Source organism: Solanum stenotomum, chromosome 11 (assembly GCF_019186545.1).
Source record: "Solanum stenotomum isolate F172 chromosome 11, ASM1918654v1, whole genome shotgun sequence".
NCBI classification, from domain to species: domain Eukaryota; kingdom Viridiplantae; phylum Streptophyta; class Magnoliopsida; order Solanales; family Solanaceae; genus Solanum; species Solanum stenotomum.
Genome location: NC_064292.1, coordinates 4187349 through 4211403, shown reverse-complemented (window position 1 = coordinate 4211403; position 24055 = coordinate 4187349). Strand labels below are relative to the sequence as shown.

The window sequence follows — 24055 nt, the reverse complement described above, 5'->3', positions numbered from 1 at the left end:
GCAAACTGAGTCGGTTCACTAGTAATTCGAATCAAACTCACGAGATGGCAATGAAACGTGTGTTGGGGTATCTGAAACTTGCACAACACTATGCTTTGCATTATAATAAATATCTTGTCGTGATTGAAGGATATAGTGATGTAAATTGGATCACCGGGTCAAATGAAGTAAAATCCACAAGTGGCTATGTGTTTACACTTGGTGGAGGAGCAGTCTCTTGGAAATCATCCAAACAGACATGTATCGCTCGCTCCACAATGGAATCTGAATTTATTGCTTTAGATAAAGCTGATGAATAAGTTAAATGGCTCCGGAATTTCCTAGAGGATATTTCATTATGGCCCAAACCTATGGGACCTATTTGCATAGTCAAGCTGCAATAGGTAGGGCAGGGAGCATCATGTACAACGAAAAGTCTCGTCATATGCGATGGAGACATAACACCGTAAGACAACTGCTCTATAGTGGAATTATCACAATTGACTATGTGAAGTCAAGCGATAATGTGTCAGATCCACTAACAAAAGGCCTAGTGAGAGAGGCAGTTGAAAGATCATCTAAGGGAATGAGTTTACAGCTTAGGACAAGTCAGCATGACGGTAACTCTATCTAGTAAACTAGAGATCCCAAGAGCTAGATTCAAGAAGAAAAACAAAGTTGTGACTGACGGTTCGACATTGTCAATCAACTCAATCCATTCTCATGATGAAGACAATGTTCAGGAACAAGGTTAAAACTTTAAGGCTTGTTAATGAGTTAATAAAGCTTAAAGTTTTTAATGATTTGCTAAGTTTGGCAGATTTGACCAAATAGTGTATCTACGAGATGACACGGTTAGAAATCACATTTGTGAGTGTGAAGTGTAAGCCGCTTCAAAGAGAATTTTTTGTCAAAAGCCTATTCTCTATACACTCATGAAACCAGGAGGTGTTCATGGCTAAAACGAACACAACCATAAGAACCATAAACAGTAAAGGGTTAATTGTGTGATATATGATTGTCTAGGTATACACCAAGGCTCGACGGTTCAAAGATATCGCATCTACCGATTGATTGAGTATATCCGACATATGTTCACTACGAAAAGTCCAAAGGGAAACCTACTTATCCAGATGCAATTGATCCTTACTTGTAAAGTACACACTCGCCCATGCATTCCTTGTGTTGTAACCATTCCCCATTCATGTGGGGGATTGTTGGGTATATAGCAAGAGTTAATGGAAAATGGAGGGAAGATGAAAAGAGAGGAACTTGAAAAGTCCTCTTATGCTTTAGTAAAAAGGCATTTCTCCCTCATCGGTGGTGGAAAGAAAAATAGAAAAGTTTAAATAGAGAAACATTTCTATTAATTGTAAAAGGGTTGGAAAGAGGGACCCTCCTCGCGCCTTCGTCGTCATCGTTCGCTCGGCTTCGGCTTTGGAAAATGATCGATCAAGAGATTATTTTTGGAAAAAGTTTTGTTTTAATTATTTATTTAATTAATTAAATAAAATTAAATGGCCAAAATGTTTCAATTAATTAGTTAATTAACCGAAACATTCCGACCCGACTCGGATCCGCATGACCCGTTTTATTTAAATTACTTTCCAGTTTTATTTGAATTTCCCGCCGTTAGAGATGACTGTTCTAAAAGGTTGCAACTTTCAGGAACAGTCATGACCGTTTGAAAGGTCGCAAACTTTCTGAAATGGTCGTGTGGTTTCTGAAAGGTTGCAACCTTTCGAAACCACTTCTTCTTGGCTATAAATACTAGTTATTCTTCAGACTCTTTACTTACGAAAATTTCTGTTTCTTCTACTTTCCTGCACAAATTATTTTCGTGTACTTTACTGTCGTTGAGTGGCTCGCTAACACCAGAGTTTTGGGTATCAATACACTGGTGATTGAGATCATTCTATCTTGGGAGGACATATTCCAAATCAAACCTCGGATATTTGAGGGGAATAATTTCCTTAAGGGGACACTGTGCATTCAGTGGGCTTAATCTTCTTCCTATTTTGTTTTTCCAGATTCTGGTATGTTTTTTACAGATTTTAATTTTGTGAATTAAATTATGTTCTTCTGTTATTCATTGATTAATTAAACTTTGGTAACTTCGTATTTATGCAAAGTTTGTTGTAATCAGTACTACTGTTTTAAACACAGATTGCTAACAAATACAACATCCAATTGTTGTTTCAGTTAGATTGCTCGTTTATTTACAAATGTAAGCGTAGGTTTTTCCAAAATGATGGCAAAAACTTGAGTCCCTTTTCAGCAGTCATGCGATGCTAACTTCTTCTGTTGTTTTGCATTTCCATCTTTGCTTTTAGCCTAATAATATGCAGATATGTTTGATTATTAACCTTGCCATCTAGAATTTGATAAGCATAAAAAGATATGTTTTACTCCTCATGATATGCAGATATGTAGTTGCAGAGATGAAGTCTCTATGAGAGTGGTGATGTGAGGCCAAAATACATATTTTTAATCATTATTTGTCTCACATTTATTATTTATATTTGTTCTTTTTTAGCATGAATTTTATGGAATGTGCTATAGTATATTTTATTTGTAGGATTAAATTGATGGAAAAATGAGAATGTTTGGAGCTAAAACAAATTAAAGATGGAAGATTGAAGAAAAAAATCAACCAGACAACTTAATGAATTAAATAGAATATTATATTAATATTTATATATATGCAGAAGTTGGCAAAAAATAAAAGAAAGTGCACATTAAAGTTGTGCCACGTGGCATCATCTCAAGAACTCCAGTTTTGTGGGCGGCCGAGCGAAGTTTCACGCGTACAACAAGTCCAATTCCTTTAGGTTTTGGTTCCTAATCTGCTTTGAACTCAATTATTTTATTCAGAGTTTGCGATAATTATTAGAAAAGGAGAATACAATGTAGAAATTAACTTTTGGTTTAGGGTTTTATCTCTTCTTTCTCTTTTATTTATTTTTATTTGAATGATTTGTTGTAATTGCTCTATGTCTATGTGAAGTTAAACTTTTTGTTCTTGGATTATATTATCTTACAAAATGATTGTTTAGTAATTTTGATTTTGCATAATTGTTTATCATATTGGTTGTTCTTATATTCTTGTGATTACTATTTCCATGCTTGATCACCATAGAGATAAATATATTGTCTACTCTTGAACTCGGGAGAGGAATAAAGGGATAGAACGTGGAATATAAGGAGCATGATCTTTTCTTGCATATCACTTGAATTGATTTGTGTTTAGGATAGGGATATACCTAGGTACCTTGCTTGGCTCAAATATGGGAAGACAACGTAATGCTCCATAGTTGATCCAGTCTATCCCCGCTCAACGATGTAGTTAGGCTGTCAATTGTGGTAGATGGTTAGAGATCGGGAGATCATGACTATATTATCAACCCCGTGAATCAATAACTAGATAATCAAATAAGTTGATGAAATTGATGCTAAACATGATTGTTAGTTTTTTTTTTTTTTTTTTTTTTTTTTGTTAAGGCAAATTTCCAGCTTTATTGATATAAGATATAAATGAAAAAACAATTACATCACTCTGTTGCGCCTAGTGCCCAAAGCAATATCAAATGAAAGACTTAAATTTGGTCCACTTCGGACAAAGTCCGTAAATCCCTCCCTCTAAACACTTTCCTTTAGTTTCTTTCCACATGATTGTTAGTTAAATCATAATTCTAGATTGATTCATTCATTAATTGTGTAAACATCTATATTTTCTTAGTTAATTGATTTTTAGTCATTTTATCTTTATTTTTAGTTTAGCTAATATATATTCATCTTTGAAATCCTCCTCCTTAAATAAATAATTAGAATTAGTATAATTTAGTAAATAGTTAATCGACAAGTCCTTTAGGTTCAATAATCCGACTCTTTTAGAGCCATTATATTACTTGCACGACCACGTATACTTGCGTGTGCAATTGGAAGCAACAAGTGATAAGATATCATTTAAAGCGTATGGCAATCTGGCTCGGCAAGATCAGTTTGGCATCCCAGACAGTGAAGAGCTTAATAGAATGAAGGAAGAAAATGTCAATCTACAAGAAAAGCTGAACGATGCAGGTATGCATGCATTCTTAATTGATATTCCAGACACTACAAATTTGTAAAATATAAAAAATCTCGTGTGAGCCATATATGATATATTGAATTTTAAACTTCTTCACTTGCAGTAATTACTTTCTTAGTCAAATAAAACCATAGTATTTCATTACTTGTCTAGAGGAATCATGCATGTACAACTATATATATCAAGACATGTGTGCGCTGGTTTGTAATTGCAATACGTGGATTGGCCAAGAATTCTAAAATTTCTTTTTAATTGCTATTAGTAAGGAGGTTGTGATTTCCAAGTCGTACAGCTGTCTACCGTGCCTTCCTTGAGATGAAGCATGACTTGCTGCAAATGGGACACCCAGCTCTAATGTATCCAAAGGTCGGATGAGGACAAGACCATGTTTATTTACGCTTCAACTTAGTTTCCCGAGTATATGCATAGTGTGATTGATGTTGTCTTGGTGTTCCCGAGCATAATATCCGTCTGATAAAAAGAAGATATTAGATGTATTATTTTCTACGAACGTGCAGGTCTAATCTAGCAAGTCTTTTTTAATAAAAGGTCTGAGAGGTTGACATGATAATCTTATTTCAACTTCTAGAGAACTTTTATTCGACTTCCTTTTGTAAATTTATCATGTCACACTCCTAACTCACTCTTCAACTTATTAAACATTGTCTTCTAGATAGCGTACTCGTAAATAATTGATGTGAGCTTTGAAACAATACAAGTAATTAAGCAAGATGAAGCAAAAGATACTTTATTTAATATAGATGATGAACTGATATATACACAAATAAGTGTTTTTGCCTCGATAATTATCTAACAAGAGTGTCGATGCAAAAGTAGTTTTTTTCGTGAGAAAATACCAGATTAAATAAAGTCTGGTACACGTCAGTTTACTCTAAGCCTATAGGACAATTGATGTGGCCCCACCCTCATATTTTCCACGTCAATAGTCAAGATGGCATCATTAATTATTTAACTCTACACCACACTTACTTGTATGGAATATTTGCATCAAATCAGGTAAATTTACTTTGGTTGAGTAATTTAATGATATGAGAATGCATGTTTATTAATTTCAACCAAGTGTTAAAAATCTATACGTAAATATATGTCATGCATTTATTGACGTAATTTAAATATCATATAGGAATAATTTTTTATCTAATTTGAATGTGCTTGGTATATAATTTACTAAACTTTGTTTCAACGATTTAAACTTGAAATATCTTTTAAAAGATTAAATTTTTTTAACCGTTTTATGGGAGCTCTCACTTTTTCACTTCACTAATTACTCGAATCCATAGTCTTAGAATTGAAACTACAAGGTGCTTACCGTAGAAAAGAAGTACTTTTAACTAATTTTTTAAAATAAATAAGCTCAAAAAATAAATATTTCATGACCGAATATACAATCAAAATCAAAAGCAAAAGGTTTGACTTTTCAAAAATCAATTGTGTCACGTAAATTGAAAAATAGAATAATATTTATTATAGTAAATTGTGTTGTCTATTAACAATATTGAACTCTTATAATCTATTCATGAAGAACTTTAGTTGTTTAAACTGAGTTGAATTGGGTTTGTGAATTCGGATGATTGTATATGTTTATTAACTCATTCCAATTTTACTTGCTCTTATTCAATTTAACAGCCCATTTGACACATCTACCTAAAAGCATTCGAACAATGACTTACCTGGTCCCAACTATTAGCGAGTTTTAATTTTAAAAAATTCTTAATTGAATTCGGCAACGATAGATTTTTAGGACAGTTGGTGAAAGTTTCATTTCCAATAGAAATATATGTGAATTTGGTGGTATGTGGTCCCAGCCAAACTATAGGTTCTTAATCTTTTTGTTCCCTTTTTAAAATAGGAACGGAAAAAAAATTAAAAAATACCCTTTAAGTATGTGAAATTGAACAAAGAATTTCATTAATTAATAATTTAGTCTAAAAAATACCCCTAATATTACTTAATGGGTTTGTCCTTTTTAAAATAAATATATTACTTCTTTTATTTTGGGGGAAAATGAATGGTTTAAAAAAGTATCTTTCCACCTATTGAATCAAAATTGTCCTTAAACTTTATTTTTTGTAAGTTTTAAATTTGCCTTCTTTTAACAGAATTATGACATGACATTAGTGGTCAGATAATTAAACAATTGGCATTAATTTATTGATCCACATGAATTTTTAATCCCCAAAAACAATCTAACCCATCAATTCTTGTTAGGTGAAAAGGAGATAAAAGGAGTTTTGATTCTTTTTTGCCTCCACCTCCAACCCCAACCAAAATAAAAAATAGCCTCAATTACTGACTCTTGTTGGTGGGTGAAAAGTGAATTACAAGTAAGACCATTAGCAAAAGAGAGAGAAATCAGTGATCATTCTTGTTTGCAAATTACTCTTTAGCATTCAACAGGTGAAGTAAAGTTCCTTTAGTAATTGAACATAAACACATTTATCTTCTCTAAATCATTTTCTGTTTCCTTGTTTTGCTTTTCAGATTTCAGAAATGGAGATTGGCTTAGCAGTTGCTGGTCCATTTCTCTCTTCAGCTTTGAATGTTCTCTTTGATAGGCTTGCTCCTAATGGTGATCTGCTCAAGGTGTTTCAGAAGCATACGGATGGTGTTCAGCTCTTAGAGAAGCTGGAGGAGAATTTGAGTGGTCTTCAACTTGTGCTAAGTGATGCAGAGAATAAGCAAGCATCAAATCGACTCGTGAGCAAGTGGTTAAATAAGCTTCAGAGTGCTGTGGACTCTGCTGAAAACTTGATAGAACAAGCCAATTATGAAGTTTTGAGGCTTAAGGTGGAAGGTCAGCATCAAAATCTTGCAGAAACAAGCAACCAGCAAGTAAGTGACCTCAACCTTTGCTTGAGTGATGATTTCTTTCTTAAGTTGGAAGACACTATTAAAAAATTGGAGGTGTTGGAAAACCAAATCAGTCGCCTTGGCTTAAAGGAGCATTTTGTTTCGACTAAACAAGTAACTAGAACACCTTCAACTTCTTTGGTTGATGAATGTGATATCTTTGGTAGGCATAAGGAAATAAAGGATTTGATTGACCGTTTATTGTCTGAAGATGCTAGTGGAGGAAACCTGACTGTAGTTCCTATTGTTGGAATGGGCGGCGCGGGTAAGACAACACTTGCTAAAGTGGTTTACAATGATGAGAAGGTGAAGAACCATTTTGGTTTGAAAGCTTGGTGTTGTGTTTCAGAGGCATATGATGCTTTCAGAATAACAAAAGGGTTACTTCAAGGACTTGGCTCATTTGACTCGAAGGATGATGGCAATCTGAATCAGCTACAGGTCAAATTGAAGGAAAGCCTGAAGGGAAAGAAGTTTCTTGTTGTCCTTGATGATGTGTGGAATGATGACTATAATGAGTGGGATAACCTGAGAAATGTTTTTGTACAAGGAGATATGGGAAGTAAGATCATTGTAACTACACGTAAGGAGAGTGTTGCTCAGATGATGTGTGCTGATCGTTGTGCAATCACCATAGGGACTCTGTCTAGTGAAGACTCTTGGGCTTTATTCAAACGACATTCACTAGAAAATAGGGATCATCCAGAACTTGAAGAGGTTGGGAAAGAAATTGCAGACAAGTGCAAAGGGTTGCCTTTAGCTCTAAAGGCACTTGCTGGTACTTTACGTGGCAAATCAGAGGTGGAGGATTGGAGAAACATATTAAGGAGTAAAATATGGGAGCAGCCAAGTTGTTTGAAGGGCATATTACCAGCGTTGATGTTGAGCTACAATGATCTTCCTCCAGATTTGAAGCAATGTTTTGCTTTTTGTGCAATATATCCCAAAGATTATCAATTCCGCAAAGACCAAGTTATTCACTTGTGGATTGCTAATGGTCTGGTACAACAGTTTCATTCAGGTAACCAATACTTTGTCGAGTTGAGATCAAGATCACTGTTCGAAAAGGTCCCAGAGTCTGAATGGAAACCGGAGGAATTCTTAATGCATGACCTTGTCAATGAATTGGCCCAAACTGTATCTTCAAAACTTTGTATTAGGTTGGAAGAGAACGAAGGATCTGATGATATGTTGGAACAAAGTCGGCACATGTCCTATTCTATGGGAGAAGAAGGTGACTTTGAGAAATTGAAACGACTCTCCAAATCAGAGCAACTGAGGACATTGATTCCAAGCAATATCAGTTCCTCATTTAGGCTAAGCAAGAGGGTGTCGCATAACATACTGCCAAGACTGACATCCTTAAGGGCATTATCATTGTCTCATTACCAAATTGTGGAGTTGCCAAATGACTTGTTTATCAAATTAAAGCTCCTCAGATTTTTGGACCTTTCTGAGACACATATTAAAAAGTTACCAGATTCCATTTGTGTCTTGTATCACTTGGAAACACTTCTCCTGTCATCTTGTCAATTTCTTGAGGAGCTACCGCTGCAGATGGAGAAGTTGATCAACTTGCGTCATTTTGACATAAGCAACACTTGCTTGAAGATGCCGCTACATCTGACCAAGTTGAAAAGTCTCCAAATGCTAGTGGGAGCCAAGTTTCTTGTAGGTGGTAGCGGTGGTTTGAGAATGGAAGATTTGGGTGAAGTACATAACTTGTACGGATCTCTATCAGTTGTAGAGTTGCAAAATGTGGTTGATAGAAGGGAAGCTGTGAAGGCAAAGATGAGGGAGAAGAATCATGTTAACAAGTTATCATTGAAGTGGAGAGAAAGTACTGCCGACGATTCTCAAACTGAAAGAGAGATACTTGATGAGCTACACCCACACACAAATATTAAACAACTCAAAATCACCGGATACAGAGGGACAAAATTTTCAAATTGGCTAGCTGATCCTTTGTTTCTTAAGCTGGTTAAATTGTCTCTTAGCAACTGCAAGAACTGTGATTCCTTGCCAGCACTAGGACAACTCCCTTGTTTGAAATTCCTTTCCATTAGTGAGATGCATCGAATAACAGAGGTGACGCAAGACTTCTATGGCAGTTCATCCTCCAAAAGGCCTTTTAACTCTCTTGAGAAGCTTGAATTTGAAGATATGCCGGAGTGGAAGCAATGGCACGTACTAGGAAGTGGCGAGTTCCTTACACTTGAGTACCTTTCAATTAAAAATTGTCCGAAGTTGATGGGGAAGTTGCCTGAAAATCTTTGTTCTCTGACAGAATTGAGAATTTCAGAGACACCTCTTTTTGATGAAGCTCAACTGTTTAGATCCCAATTTGAGGGAATGAAGCAGATTGTTAAATTATCTATTCTTCGTTGTAACTCTCTTACCTCCTTACCTTTTAGCATACTGCCCAGTTCCTTGAAGAGAATAACCATAGCTGGTTGTCAGAAATTGAAATTGGAGGAGCCAGTTGGTTATTGTAACATGTTTCTCAAGGTATTGACACTGGATGGATGTGATTGTATAGATGATATATCACCTGAGTTGCTCCCAACAGCACGCGCTTTGTTTGTATATAATTGCCACAACCTTACTAGGTTTTTGATTCCTACTGCCACTGAAACACTCCGTATTCGGGGAAGTGAGAATCTTGAAAAACTTTCGGTGGCAGTTGGAACCCATGAGTCTGCGATAACGTCTTTGGATATTTCATCTTGTGAGAAGCTGAAGTGTCTGCCAGAAATAGAGCTCTTCAATTTACAAGTCCTTCATATCTATGATTGCAAGAAACTAGTGAACGGCAGAAAGGAGTGGCGTTTACAGAGACTCCCCTGTCTCACTGAGTTAGTTATCACACATGATGGCAGTGATGAAGAGATCCAACATTGGGAGTTGCCTTCCTCTATTCAAAGACTTGAAATATGGAATGTGAAAACAATAAGCAGCCAAGTTCTCAAAAGCCTCACCTCTCTTCAATATCTATATATTTACGGTAATTTACTTTATATTCAGTCACTGCTGGAACTAGGTGGGCTTCCCTCCTCTCTTTCTCAGCTACACTTACGGAACCATGATGAGCTCCATTCACTACATCTTTGCCACCTCACTTCACTTCAATGTCTAGACATCGGGTTTTGCCATAATCTCCAATCACTCTCCGAATCAACACTGCCCTCCTCCCTCTCTAAGCTGACCATCTACAATTGCAATAATCTCCAATCACTTTCCGCATCAGCACTGCCCTCCTCCCTCTCTCACCTGGATATCGCCCATTGCTATAATCTCCAATCACTCTCCGAATCAGCACTGCCCTCCTCCCTCTCTCAGCTGACCATCGAGTATTGCCATAATCTCCAATCCCTTCCAGTAAAAGGGATGCCCTCTTCCCTCTGTAATCTATATATTAACGACTGCCCATTGCTCAAACCACTACTAGAATTTGACAAGGGGAAATACTGGCCAAGTATTGCTCAAATTCCCTTCATAAATATCGATTGGGAACACCTGTAATACTTAAAACTAATGGTGCTCTAACAAATGTAAGTTATTCTTTTCCCTCAGAAGCTTTTTGTTTTTGTTTACTTTCCTTTGCTTTTTGTTAATTCTTTTCCTTTTTAAAATCTTGTTGAGCAGTGTGGAACGTCTATTGCTCAAACCACGGCTACTGACAAAAAATTGTTTTTATTTCCACCATAAATGTAAGTTATTCTATTTCCTTAGTATCTTTTGATTTTTGGTTGATTCTTTTTCTTTGTTAAATATTTTTTATCAGTGTGTAGCATCTATTGCTTCTGTGAAGTCAAGGAAATATATTTAAATCGGGATGAAATCTTTATATTTGCATCGAGACATTGTAAAAGAAATATGGTATAGGTAGGAATTGAGATAATTTGCTCTGCTGTTGGTTGTTTAATATACGTCAGCAAGATTTTTATAGCAATTCATTACAGGTGTAAACAACTTTATTCTACAACTAACAGCAAGACAAATCTCACTCGTTATCTTAGTTGACTATTTTTTTATTTTTTTATTTTTGAACATTAAAATGAAATTATTATTTTTTATGACAAGGGAAACTCACAGTCGTTACCCTTTGGGTGCGCACAGGGTAAAACCCCCGCTCCTATGCAATAGCTCGCAAACCACATAGGAGAGGTAACCCGCACTAGGCAAGCCTGGTGCGACAAGCTCGACCCAGAAGGCAAACCCCTTGCTTTCGCTGGCAAGGGAATGATTTCTCACAAATGTAAGTTTTTCTTTGTCCTCCGAAGGCTTTCTATTTTTGTTTACTTCCCTTTGCTTTCCCTTTTTTAAGATCTTGTTGAGCAGTATGGAGTGTCTATTACCACTATGAAGCCGAAAAATCATCTTTAGTTCGAGATAAATTTAATTTTAGATAACCAAAACAAACAAAGGTGATAAAATCTTTATATTCATGTGGGAACACTGTAAAACGAAATCTAAGTATACATAGGAATTAAAATAATTTTCTCCCCAATATCTTGCACTTTCCGTTTTAAGTGAGTTTAGAGTTATGCACATGTTCACTATTGAATTCAAAGCTTTAATAGAATTCAAAGGTGTACAATACACAAGGTTTGTTTCCTATCTATCAAAAATATATAAAAGTTTGCCTCCCAGAAAATTTAATACCTAAAAGCATCAGCACTATTCAGGTTTCTATTAATGATTATTGGATATCAACTTAGCAAATTTTTTTCTTTGTCAGGATTCTGGTAACATTATATGTAAGCTATTACCGCTCTAGCTCAGTTTGTACCAGGAAAGTTCTGCTGCAATTCTCTATTGAATAGACTATTGCTAGAATGTGGTCTGACAGCAAAGTGTAAGTGAATAAAGATAGTTTCGCAGTTTTGTCGCTGACCGTAAACATTAAGTTTATGCTTTGAACTGTTTATACATAAATATATGTGATCATTAGAATGATGTATATCTTTGATATTAATGACGTTTAATACTCTTTTGAGAATATAAATTATGTCGTGCTTATCATCAAACACGTATCTTTATTTTTATGCTCCATAGAGAATCTAAATTTTAGAAAAGATAATCACGGATAATGATCAGAAGTATTAGGAAATAAGTAAACTTCCATTGCCAGAATTAGATGTTTTATAGACTTGCAGCTAATTGTTGTGCGTAATATGTTCTTGGATGGCAGGTATTGGATTGGTTTCTCATTGCTTATTCTTGTGCGTTAAGTAAACTCTTGCAGGATTCTGTTACATCAGTATGAATGTTGGTTTCTCATTGCTTATTGTTGTGCCTTTGTAGTTCTCCCTGAACAGACTGTTAAATGGGAATTGATGTCATTCACATTGCTTTGTTCTTCTAGCTTCTTCAGCATAAAAATATAGCAGCACATGAATGTGTTCGTACTAAGATAGCTCTTAGCTCAGTTGCTATAAGTGAATAAAGACTAGTCATTTTTATCGCTGAGTGTAAGTGCTGTTTTGTTATCGCTGAGTGTAAGTGCAAAAAGACTAGTCACTTATCAGGATTTCTGAAACAATACAGCATCCAATTGTTGTCATTGCTCGTTTTGTTATAAATGTAAGCGTAGGTTTTTCCAAAATGATAGCAAAAGCTTGAGTCCCTTTTCAGCAGTCATGTGATGCTAATTTTCTTCTGTTGTTTTGCATTTCCGTCTTTCCTTTAGTCTAAGCTTGGGATGATTATTAACCTTGTCATCTGGAATTTGATAAGCATAAAAAGTTATGTTTTACTCGTCATGATATGCAGATATGTAGTTGCAGAGATTAAGTCTTTGTGAGAATTGTACGATATTATTTAAAGCTTATGGAAATCTGGCTCGGCAAGACCAGTTTGACATCCAAGACAGTGAAGAGCTTAATAGAATGAAGGAGGAAAATGCCAATCTACAAGCAAAGCTGAATGATGCAGGTATTCTTAATTGATATTCCAGACAGTACAAATTTGTAAAATATAAAAATCGCTTGTGAGCCATATATAATATATTGAATTTTAAACTTCTTCACTTGCAGTAATCACTTTCTTAGTCAAATAAAACGATAGTATTTCCTTACTTGTCTAGAGGAATCATACATGTACAACTATATATATAGAGACGTGTGTGCTGGTCTGTAATTGCAATATGTGGATTGGCCAATAGTTCTAAAACTTCTTTTTAATTGGTTTTAGTAAGGAGGTTGTGATTTCCAAGTCGTACAACTGTCTACTGTACCTTCCTTGAGATGAAGCATGACTTGCTGCAAATGGGACATCCAGCTCTAATGTACCCAAACGCCGGATGTGGACAAGACCATGGTTGTTTACGCTTCAAATCAGTTTCCTGAGTATATGCATAGTGTGATTGCTTGTTGTCTTGGTGTTCCTGAGCATAATATCTGTGTGATAACAAGAAGGGCTTCGGTGGCAATGCGGTAAGAAATATGCCAGTGAGTACCTATTAACAGAAGAAAAGTTTTAAAACATTAGCAAGGCTCAACAATTTTTTTTGTAAGGTCCCTTTGCTCAGGTCGAGAAAAGAAAACTGTTGAATCTTTTAGTGGTATTTATTCTTATGCTGGATTGAACATCAGGACTATGGATGTAATAGCTTGTATTGTTGAGACTTTAGGTCCTATGTTCGCATGACTTCAAGACGTGTCACTTGAGTCTAAGATTGTTTCTTTGTACAATGACGTTCCTTTTACTCTGGATAAATAGTACATTAACTGAAAATTTCTCTAGGCTTAGAAAGAGAAATCTATCAAAAAAAAGGGAAAAAAGCTCAAAGTATCCAAGAAAGTATGTCGGATAGCCATTTATTTTACCTTACTTTTTCCTTGTACACACTTTTTTTGTCTCCCACCAGGTGTTTGGAGCCCGCATTGGAGCTCCGACTAAATTCAGATCGCACTCTGCAGGGTCCATTTGAGGATGGCGCTCCCAACAGGATTTTCTCCATACCCAAAGCTTGACATAGTAAATATAGCTTTAGACCTGGCATAATTTGCAAACATTATGTATTTCTATGGTACTTGTTTTGGTGTTTAATTAATTGTTATCTAAATGTATGACGAAACTCTGACGACAAAACTCTTATGGCAGTACAAGGTCATCAAAAATAAGTTAACACTTGATTTTCTTGTTAAAAAAATGTGACGAAGGCATGTTGGTGACAAAATCACATCAAATCATTAAGATGGTAACTATCGGAAACTTTTCTAGTTAAAGTTCTACTAAACTTGAAAATATTTAATTTGTATATTTTTTTTATATATGTATTCCAGATACATGCAAATTCATTTGGATATAATGTATCTAGAACAAATTATACATAATTTTGACTCATGTATCCGAGATACATGTATATGGACATATCTAGAGGCACCAAAATCTGATAAGATACGTAGTATTACAAATTAGAGTGTATCTAAGTAGTCAACTCCTACACTAGTAGGATTTATATAAGCTCTCCTAATTTTCGATTTCTCTTAAATGGAAAACGTGTTTCACTAGCAATGACTATTGATAAAGTATTACCTTAATTTGCATGTAACTTAATCTAATTTATCGTTAAAAAGGGTTAAAATCCCTTGTTAAATTTATAAAATTATTGATAAGATAAATTTAAAAATGATAACAGAAGATATTTAATAGTTTAACACTTTGAATTAAACTACTTAAAAAGACTCAACTTTGATAAGATTTCTTTCGGGTTTAATCAAACAAAATTGCACTCTCTCATTTGCTAAGAAACTCAAGCTAAACAATATAATTAGGATGAATTGTCTAAATAAATTTGTTATCTCCCAAATCAAAGCCAAAGGGCTTGGTTCAATATCTTCTTTTTGGACATGTATAACGCTAGGAAATTTCCCTCTCAGTGGGCAACAATATAATTACTCTGATATTAGGGAGACCATGTTTGGATAATCACAAAATATTAATTGAGGCAGAATAATCACAAAATATTAATTGAGGCAGAAGAAAATGTGTCATTGGTTGAGACAGAACCAAAAAAGAGCCCTCTTAGTCTAATTCCACGAAAAATGGACAAATAGTTAGGTATATTCTCTACTTTTTTGTTTTGGACATAATTTTCTTGTTTTGGACATATCAAATGAGGTTGCTTTTTTTGCATTAATACAAAGGCGGGTAACGAAATCCGACAATAGATTCAATTTGATAAGATTTCTTTTACCTTTCATTAAAAGACGATTTTGAGTATCCTTAGAAACGTTCTCTTTCGCTAAGAGTGTCCAGTCAAATGAGCAACAATTAATCTATTAGGAAGGGCTAACTAAATATGTAGACAGAGACTATTGGTTATAGCTTATTGCAAGTGCTTTTAGTTTTTAATTTTTTTTCTACTTTCCAAGCATTCTCTTAAACGTTTGAATTGATTCTAGTTAATACGATGTTAGTCATTTGTTTGTAACATATTAATTTGATGTAGTTGTAAAAATTTTATTTATTAATATGAAGATTTGAATTGTTTATTTTAAAGTTTTAAAATATTTTTGATAAAAGTAAATATATTTTCTTTCTTTATTTTTAATTTAAATTTTGAGTTTTTTTCCTTACAAAAAGGTACAAAATTTGTATAAATTTATATATATAATGTTTCAATGTCTCATGTTAAATTTATCAATAGGTCACTAGTTATATCATTGTATTCTTTGAGTAATAGCATAAGTTATTCTTAATATCTTATATGTTATATGGTATCTTATATGTTCATTCTCGTTTGAACTCCTAGTGGTCTGAGCGTGACGGGGTATTAGAGTGCATTAGAGTATCACATTGATGTGGAAAATGAATTGTTGGTTTGCTTATATGGACTTGGGTAATCTTCATCTCGTAAGCTAGTTAGAGTCCCTAAGACTACATTGTGAATGTTACCATGTTAGAAAGAATTAATCTCTATTTATGGAGTCATAAACCATTTTCATACAAGATAAGGACTAGTCAAATATGAAGATTGCATATTTTCCTTTTTCTAAAAGAAAAACTCAATCATGATAAGAAACTGAGGGCAAATACCCAACAGGAACAACTTCATGTGGCAACATAGAACTCTAAACCGCACACGACTTTAAAATGTGGTACAAGGGTCTAAGACTAGTTGCTTTATACTACCACCTTGTTTGGATGGTTAGTATTATTACCCATTATATTGTATTGTATAGTTAGTTTAAAGAGAAAAGACATAAAGTCGCCATCGAAATTATCCCGTATTTTCATAAAGACACCTTAACTTTGGAAGTGTCCTATCATCCCACAAAACTTTTTAATATCTTTGTAAATGGGTCATTTTGACCCATTCTCGCACATGGGTTGTGACCACACACATGAGGCGCGTGATGCAGTGTTTTCAATGCCTTAACCAGTTTAAAAGTGTCACGTGTCACTTTATTTCTTTATTATTAATTATTTAATTAATTTACATCATCTTCCCCAAATTTAAACTCAAAAGAGTCATTGGTCGCCCTCTCTTCATGATTTCATCTCTTTTTTTCAAAGCAAGATCAACGTTGGTACTCTCTCTTTGACGAATTCATCATCTTCCTCAAACGCAATAAGGTAGGAATTCGTTTTCTCTTTTCATTTCCAGTAGAAAGGGTATTTTTTTTTTGTATCACTAAAAGCATCATATTCGATTTCATTACCAAAAACAATGAAACTAAAAATACACCACTCAGGAGGACAATGTAACTAAGAAAAAGGTCAAGATTAAGATGATTTATCGATCTTCAACAAAATTGTACTTCGAAATAACTATCTCTCAATTCAATACTTGATTGGAGCAATAATGGCGAGTTGAGGTTCAAGCTTCTCCTCAGCAGCTTTCTCAGCCTTAACTCTAAGTTTTGCCAACTGCTTTCTCCTCTCGTATGCTACCCGAGCTCTCTCCTTCCTCTTCCTCTTGTTCTTGAGTTCCTTGATAGTATCGTAATGGTTCTATCCAACCTCTGATGAAAGCTTGCCCAAGAGACAGTACATGTGTCCGGCTTGGAGCCTCAATACCATTAGAGCATCAGGAATAACCATCCTCTTAATCTTGTCATATGGGGTGGGACACCCTCATAAATCTTGTGATTAAATTTTGATCAAAAATATCAAATTCAATTCCTTGTTACTCCAAGAATCTTGATAGAGAGACAAGAAAATGTGAAGAATTTGGAAAGCTGAGAAATAACAAAGGAAAAAAGACTTCTCTACTTTAGTAAAGAATCAGGTCAGGCTGAACGGGTTGAAAAGAGTGAGCATCACGTGCGACAATCCAGTCGAGGGAATGAGTCAAAATGGCCCATTTACAAAGATATTAAAAAGTTCTGTGGGGTGATAGGACACTTCTAAAGTTAAGGTGTCTTTATGAAAATACGAAACAACTTTAGTAGTGACTTTATGTAAATTACAATGTTTTTTTATTGTTACATAAATTTTATTGTATCATATCGTTTAAATACATCGTTAGGTAACTACGTAAAGACCCATTTTATGTAATGACCGATTTGGTGTGATAGTATCGTTACCTTAATATTTTCTTCTCATTTTCTCTGTATTTATTATTTAATAATCATATATCATCTTTTATCATAATATTTCTTAGGAGCTCTACTCCGTACCCTACTTTTCTTGTAGGTTTATCATTCAAATTATGGATGTGTGATATTATGTAACGACGGAGAAAAATACAATCTATCTAAACACTTTATTCATTTAAACGATATAGAACATTACAATACAACACAATACAAATACGATACATTATGAAATAATAAGTAACAACCATCCAAACAAAGTGTACATTAACAATTAATATCTTTCTTTTATTTTGCTGATGTGGTGTGGTATTTTTCTAAGATGTTAAAATGACATTCTTTTTACGTTGAATATAAGAAGTATAAGAAACATGAAGATTTTGAGCAGTGAAATATGTTTGCATAATTTCTTAATGTTATTACATATTAAATGATGTATATGTATTTCAGTTCATATTGCTTAAAATTTATTTAATTTAGTTTTTCTTTCTCTTTCTTTATATTATATTTTCTTTAGTGGAAATCTTACCATAATGGATAAAGTTAGAGAGAAAGCTACGAATTCGATATAATTTAATAGCTTTATCAAAATTATGTATTTGTGTTTAAAAAATTATTTTATATTCATATTAAATAAAAAGAGAAAATTTCAGAAATAGCAAAGATAACAGACATAATAAGACTCTATAGCTATAATTTCGATAATTGTGTCTCATAGCTATAGTTTTATTTGTAAGGAGGCTACAGTTTGTATATCTCGCTTGTAAATATATAAACATGGTAAGTTTATACAAATGGAGGCTGCGGTGTGCATATTTCAATTGTCCGCTTGTATATTTCGCTTGTGAATATACATAAAGGATAAGTATATATAACTTTTGTATTTATATATTTAGGAATTTTTCAGAACTCCATTTGTATATTTCGCTTGACAATATACATTAAGCATGGTAATTTATTATGAATTTTTCATAAATCGTATACAAATAACTAGGGTAAGTACATACAAATTCTGAATTTATACAATTAGAAAACCAAATAGCAACATTTTACAAAACTGTAGTCACAAATTAAAAATAATCAAAATTATGGCTATATTATATAATATACTCTATATATTTTCATTTCGCATAATTTTCTCAATAAAATAATGTATAAAGTAAGAAGGGCCTACTCAGAGCTCAGCTAATGACCCAAAGTGTCGATAGAGAGAAAATCATTAAAGGATGTTAAATATAACTCTAGAACTAGAAGGCACTCCGAATAAAATAATTAAGTCTTGATAATTCAAGTAAGAAACTTTAGACTTTTTTCATTAATCAAGATGGCGAGAAACTAACTATCGAAAAAATTTCTTTTGCCTCAATAATTATCTTATAAGAGTGTCTTTAATTTGCGAAAGTAGTTTTTTTTTTTTTGGAATCCCAGGATATAACCCACAGCCGCTACAACCTCTGTCACAGCCTCTGCCCTTTGGGTGAGCACTTTGTGCGCACTAGGTAAACACCCCACTGTGTAATAGCATGCAAACCACATAGGGGATGTAAACCGCATTAGGCAATGCGATAGGCTCGACTCAGAAGGCATTGAGGGAGTGTCAATCCTGGGTCATCCGTGTAGATAATCACCCTCCAAACCAATTGAGTCATCCCGAAGAACAAAAATGTAGTCGAACAATTAAGTATCAGTTGTGTGAGACACATAAATAATTATTAATACACGTCAGCTTACTCTACGCCTAGAGGACAATTGATGACGTCAGCATCTACATCGGTCAATTAAGAGAAAAAATGAGGATGTGGGCCCACCTTCATATTTTCCATGTCATTAGTCAAGATGACGTCATTATTTATTTAATTCTACACCATATAATTCCACGTGATTTTCCTATTTTCCCTACTAAATAAATATTGAAAAGTCAATATTAGCCCCAAAACCCATTCATTTTTACCGGCCTACCCTATAAGCTTGAGGTGGCACACATACTTTTCCAACTTTTTTATTTATATCGGAGTTTGGAACTTACTAAACTGATTAATTTTAAGGGAAATACTTTCTAATGTTGGCATCAAATCACGTAAATTTACTATAATTAAGTAATTTAATGTGGTGAGAATGCATGCTAATTAGTACATGTGTTAAGTATCTATATGTAAAATACATATCGTGTATTTACTTTTAGCTCCCAATACTAAACGGAACTTCATTTCATTCAATTTAGACTCAAAACATTTAAAATAAAATTAAGTTTTTTATTTATCTTTTTTAGAAAGCTCATTTTATTGTTTCATTAATGACTCGAATTCATATTTTTAGTGAAGGTACAGGGTGTTTACCATTTGAGATGAAATATCTAAGTATTAACTAATTTTTAGATATGTAAATTTATCGCAAAAAAATAATCAAATATTTCATATCAAAATACACAAACAAAATCAAAAGATTTGACTTTTCAAAATTCAATTGTATCTCGTAAACTAAAAAAGTGAATAATATTTAAGTAGTTATGATTCCTCATGAATAAATTATAGACGGAGTTCAATATTTTTCATAAACGACACATTTCATTACAATAACAACATATCCATTTAGTCCTACGTATTAAATGTGATTCGAAAATAATAAAATGTACGTAGACCTTACCCTGCTACAGAGGTAGAGAGGTAACGACACAATTCATCATTGCTTAGAAAAACTCACCTAATTAGCATTTAAAAATTATTATAGTTAACTAATTAATTGTCCACTCATCTGTTCCAATTGACTTGGAAATATTCCTAGCAAGTTCTTACATATAAATATTAAAATAATTAATTATTGAGAAAAAAGATGGCAAGTGGTGTATGTGTCCAAACACAATGTAACTTACGTAATATGTTTCTTTGTGATGTAACCATATTGCCTCCTTCCTTGATTTTTATCAAAAAAAATTATATTTATATAAAAATTTATCGCGTAAAAATATCTGTACACTCAAATTGCTTATAAAATAATTATAATAAAGTTATATAATTATAATATTAATTAAAATCGATATGCCATAGTAGGTTGGATTTAATTAATAACGATATAAAGAATATTCATATTGGTATTATATTTCGTTCAAAAGTTATTTATGAGTAATTTTTTTTAACCTTGATTACAAATAAAAAAATCATATATTATAACTTAATATAATTGGATGGAGTAAAAAATCTTTATATAATTCTTAAGTATAAGTTAAATTCTAATTTATTTTTTCATATCAAATTAGAAGAGAAAAATGGGAAATACGATGGTAGAGAACTCGCAAGTAAGCTAGGCTTCCCTTTCAACTTAGCAATAAAGACATGATAAAAAATTATAAATTAGATAAATTTTAGTAATTTTAATTTAAATCATAAATATATATATATATATATATATATATATATATTATTTATTTTTTTTATTTTTTTTATTAAAAGAATTCATCTCATATAAAATAATTATAATAAAGTTATATAATTATAATATTAATTATAATCGATATGCCATAGTAGGTTGGATTTAATTAATAACGATATAAAAAATATTCATATTGGTATTATATTTCGTTCAAAAGCTATTTATGAGTAATTTTTTTTAACCTTGATTACAAATAAAACAAATCATATATTATAACTTAATATAATTGGATGGCGTAAAAAATCTTTATATAATTCGTAAGTATAAGTTAAATTTTAATTTATTTTTTCATATCAAATTAGAAGAGAAAAAAGGGAAATACGATGGTAGAGAACTCGCAAGTAAGCTAGGCTTCCCTTTCAACTTAGCAATAAAGACATGATAAAAAATTATAAATTAGATAAATTTTAGTAATTTTAATTTAAATCATATATATATATATATATATATATATATATATATTTATTATAAAGAATTCATCTCATATATGCATAAATAATTCATTCAGAATTCAGGAACAAAAATAATTATAATTTTTAAAATCAATAATAACATAGCGAGTATAATTTTGCAAAATAAAGTCTAGAAAAGGCAAGTAAAGATAGAAAGATCGTTTTTGATAAACTCGTGATTTATAATCAAATACTCATAAATTTAAAACCTTGATTCGCCATATGCTTAACTCTAATAGGTTAAATTACAAGGAAATGAAATTTACATTATCAGTGATTCAGTGTATATAACTAAAAATTCATTTATATATAAAATCATTTTCCATAAAAAAAATATATAAATAAATAAATAAAATTCTCTATATATACTCTCACTTTGTTCAGAGTCTTATAAACTGTGTGTTCATCATGCAAGGCGTCCGCCGTTACTCGCCGTTAACTGACGGCGGCGGAGTAACGCTAGAACTCACCACAACCACCAATTCGCCGCTAGCAATCGACGTGACGGAATCGACGGAGATGAGAATCCGGCGACTGATCTCCGAGAATACCGTCGTGATTTTCACCCGATCCGGCTGTTGCATGTGCCACGTCATGAAACGGCTGTTATTATCCGCCGTTAGCGTTCACCCAACCGTTATTCAATTGGAAGAAGAAGAGATCGCCGCCCTCCCTGACGGCGCCGGCGCCGGAGACGCCGCGGAGGACGGCGGTGAGATGCCGGCGATGTACATCGGAGGGACACGTGTCGGTGGATTAGAGAGCCTCGTGGCACTTCACCTTAGTGGTCGCCTTGTTCCTAAGCTTGTGGAAGTTGGTGCTATTACTGAAATGGTATTGTAAAGAATTTTAATTATGTTTCTATATTTGTAATTATGTATTTTAATCAAAATTTACAAACAAAAAAAAAAAGTAAAAATAATAATCTTAATATATTAGTATTAATTAAGTTTTAAGGTATTGTATTAGTCTTCATAATTGTGCTTTTACAGGTTGTAATCTCTGTATTTTATTCCAAATGGCCAAAAAGTTTAAGAAAAAAAAAGAAGATGTGCTCCTTTTTTTTTTTTTATATATATAACTACGTTGGGAATTTGGAGTTTCTTGTTTTTTTCCCTATGATATATTGGAATGTGAAAATGACTTGCTAAACTAAAATATTAAATACAATTAACAATATAACATATTCAGCGTAACTTCACAGTGAAGTCGGGAGAAAGCGGTGCTTAACAGTGTAAGCAGTAGAAAAAATTGTTTTCGATATATCCTCTCTCAATTAAAGCAAATTAAATAATTAAGTAATGATAAAGTAAATAAATTGCATACTAGTAGTATTAGGACTGTTCATGGTTTTTTTTGTTGGTGGATTGTTGTTACCATTTGTGTTTTGTGTGTTTCAGTTATCGCACTAGTTCATTGTTGTTATATTCATAATCCGTAAGCTATATACTACTTTTGTAGTGATTTATTTTGAGGTTATTACTGCTTTCATTTTTATAGGTATTCCATTTTTCAATCTGCATCTGAGATGCTCTATTTGAATTAAGAGTTTATCGGAAATAACCTCTTGATCTTAATGAGATATATGATTATGAGAGTTAATCGAAAATAATTTCTACATACATTTTATGTTTTTCAGATCTCACTCGTAGAATTATAGTTATTGTTGATGTTGCAATCACAATATAGTCTTTTTATTTGATTCCAAATGGAAAATAAAAAAGAAAAGAAGGGGTGTTCCTTTTTTCTTTTCTTTTTTTTTTAAAGTTTTTTTTTGTATGATATTGGAATTATTATTTTCTTTATTGGAATATGAAAATGACATAATGGGGCAGCTCTATATAATACTATTTCTAGTCAATTCTTAATTTGCTTTGAATATCCCCCACTATTTTGGAGTATATTCTTTAACTAGTGCACTTGATCGCGCTTCGCACGATTATTAAAAAAAAGTCAACATATAATTGAATATTAATTTCATATATTTTATTGAAGAAAAATATTTTTTTTGATCAATTAAACATTTGTTTATAACTGCATCTTGCTTATAATTCTTTTAGTATCTTATATATGAAGTTCTTTAATTTGACAAAGGATATGTGAGTAACATTCCAAGCTAAATAAAGAAGTATCAATTTATGAAATATAAAATATGAACAAATATTAATATTACAATCTTTATAATATATATTAATCAAACATCTTTTCATTATTTTATTATTTTTTTGATTCGTGATTCTTTATATAATTTATAAAATATGTGTGAACATCAAGATTAAATATGAATCTATTTATTTAAATCAACATCTATTAACTGAAATGAAAAAAGAATAAGATAATGTAAAAACTGATAATGCAAACTTAAGAAATAGAATGTTTCATTTAAGTATTCATAAACAACAAATTTTAAAAGTACTAAATTATTTCAATGATTTTCTTAAAAAAAACACAGATTATTAAAAAGGATATTCATGTCAAGTGGCCGGTAATTATAATACTGAAACTCTCTCCATAATAATTTTCTAGTCTTCTTCTCATTTTTACACTATTTGATATATCTCTTAACTCTTGCAAGAAGCAATACATTACAAAAATTAATGCACTACAAAGTGAGAATTATAAGAAAGTAAATTAAAATTTTACATATTACATTCTTACTCAGAATCAATGTAAAAAATCATTTTTTTTAATGA

General features: G+C 32.6%; 3 protein-coding genes across 6 annotated transcripts in view; all 3 read left to right on the top strand.

Annotated features, from left to right (window-relative positions):
* Positions 1–13273, top strand: part of LOC125845403 (putative disease resistance RPP13-like protein 1) — a 28463-nt gene extending 15190 nt beyond the window's left edge. For 2 of the 4 annotated variants that reach the window (XR_007444279.1, XM_049524903.1), the window contains one exon: positions 4329–4719. The gene's annotated coding sequence lies outside the window, so the exon portion shown is untranslated. Of the gene's footprint in view, positions 1–2404; positions 2439–4328; positions 4720–13132 lie in introns of those variants that run through there. The other 2 variants (XR_007444278.1, XM_049524902.1) reach the window with 2 other exon arrangements.
* On the top strand, positions 6542–10482 carry LOC125845402 (putative disease resistance protein RGA1). The gene has a single exon (XM_049524901.1). It carries the CDS (start codon positions 6578–6580, stop codon positions 10457–10459), a length of 3882 nt encoding a protein of 1293 aa, XP_049380858.1. The 5' UTR covers positions 6542–6577; the 3' UTR covers positions 10460–10482.
* Positions 13274–21732: 8459 nt separating the features above from the next.
* Positions 21733–22442, top strand: LOC125844320 (glutaredoxin-C6-like). Its single transcript, XM_049523609.1, has one exon. It carries the CDS (start codon positions 21771–21773, stop codon positions 22203–22205), a length of 435 nt encoding a protein of 144 aa, XP_049379566.1. The 5' UTR covers positions 21733–21770; the 3' UTR covers positions 22206–22442.
* The last annotated feature ends 1613 nt before the right edge of the window (positions 22443–24055 follow it).

Excerpts from the sequence above, each read along its gene's own strand:
- LOC125844320 (XM_049523609.1), top strand. The coding sequence starts at position 21,771 with ATGCAAGGCGTCCGCCGTTACTCGCCGTTAACTGACGGCGGCGGAGTA.
- LOC125845402 (XM_049524901.1), top strand. The coding sequence starts at position 6,578 with ATGGAGATTGGCTTAGCAGTTGCTGGTCCATTTCTCTCTTCAGCTTTG.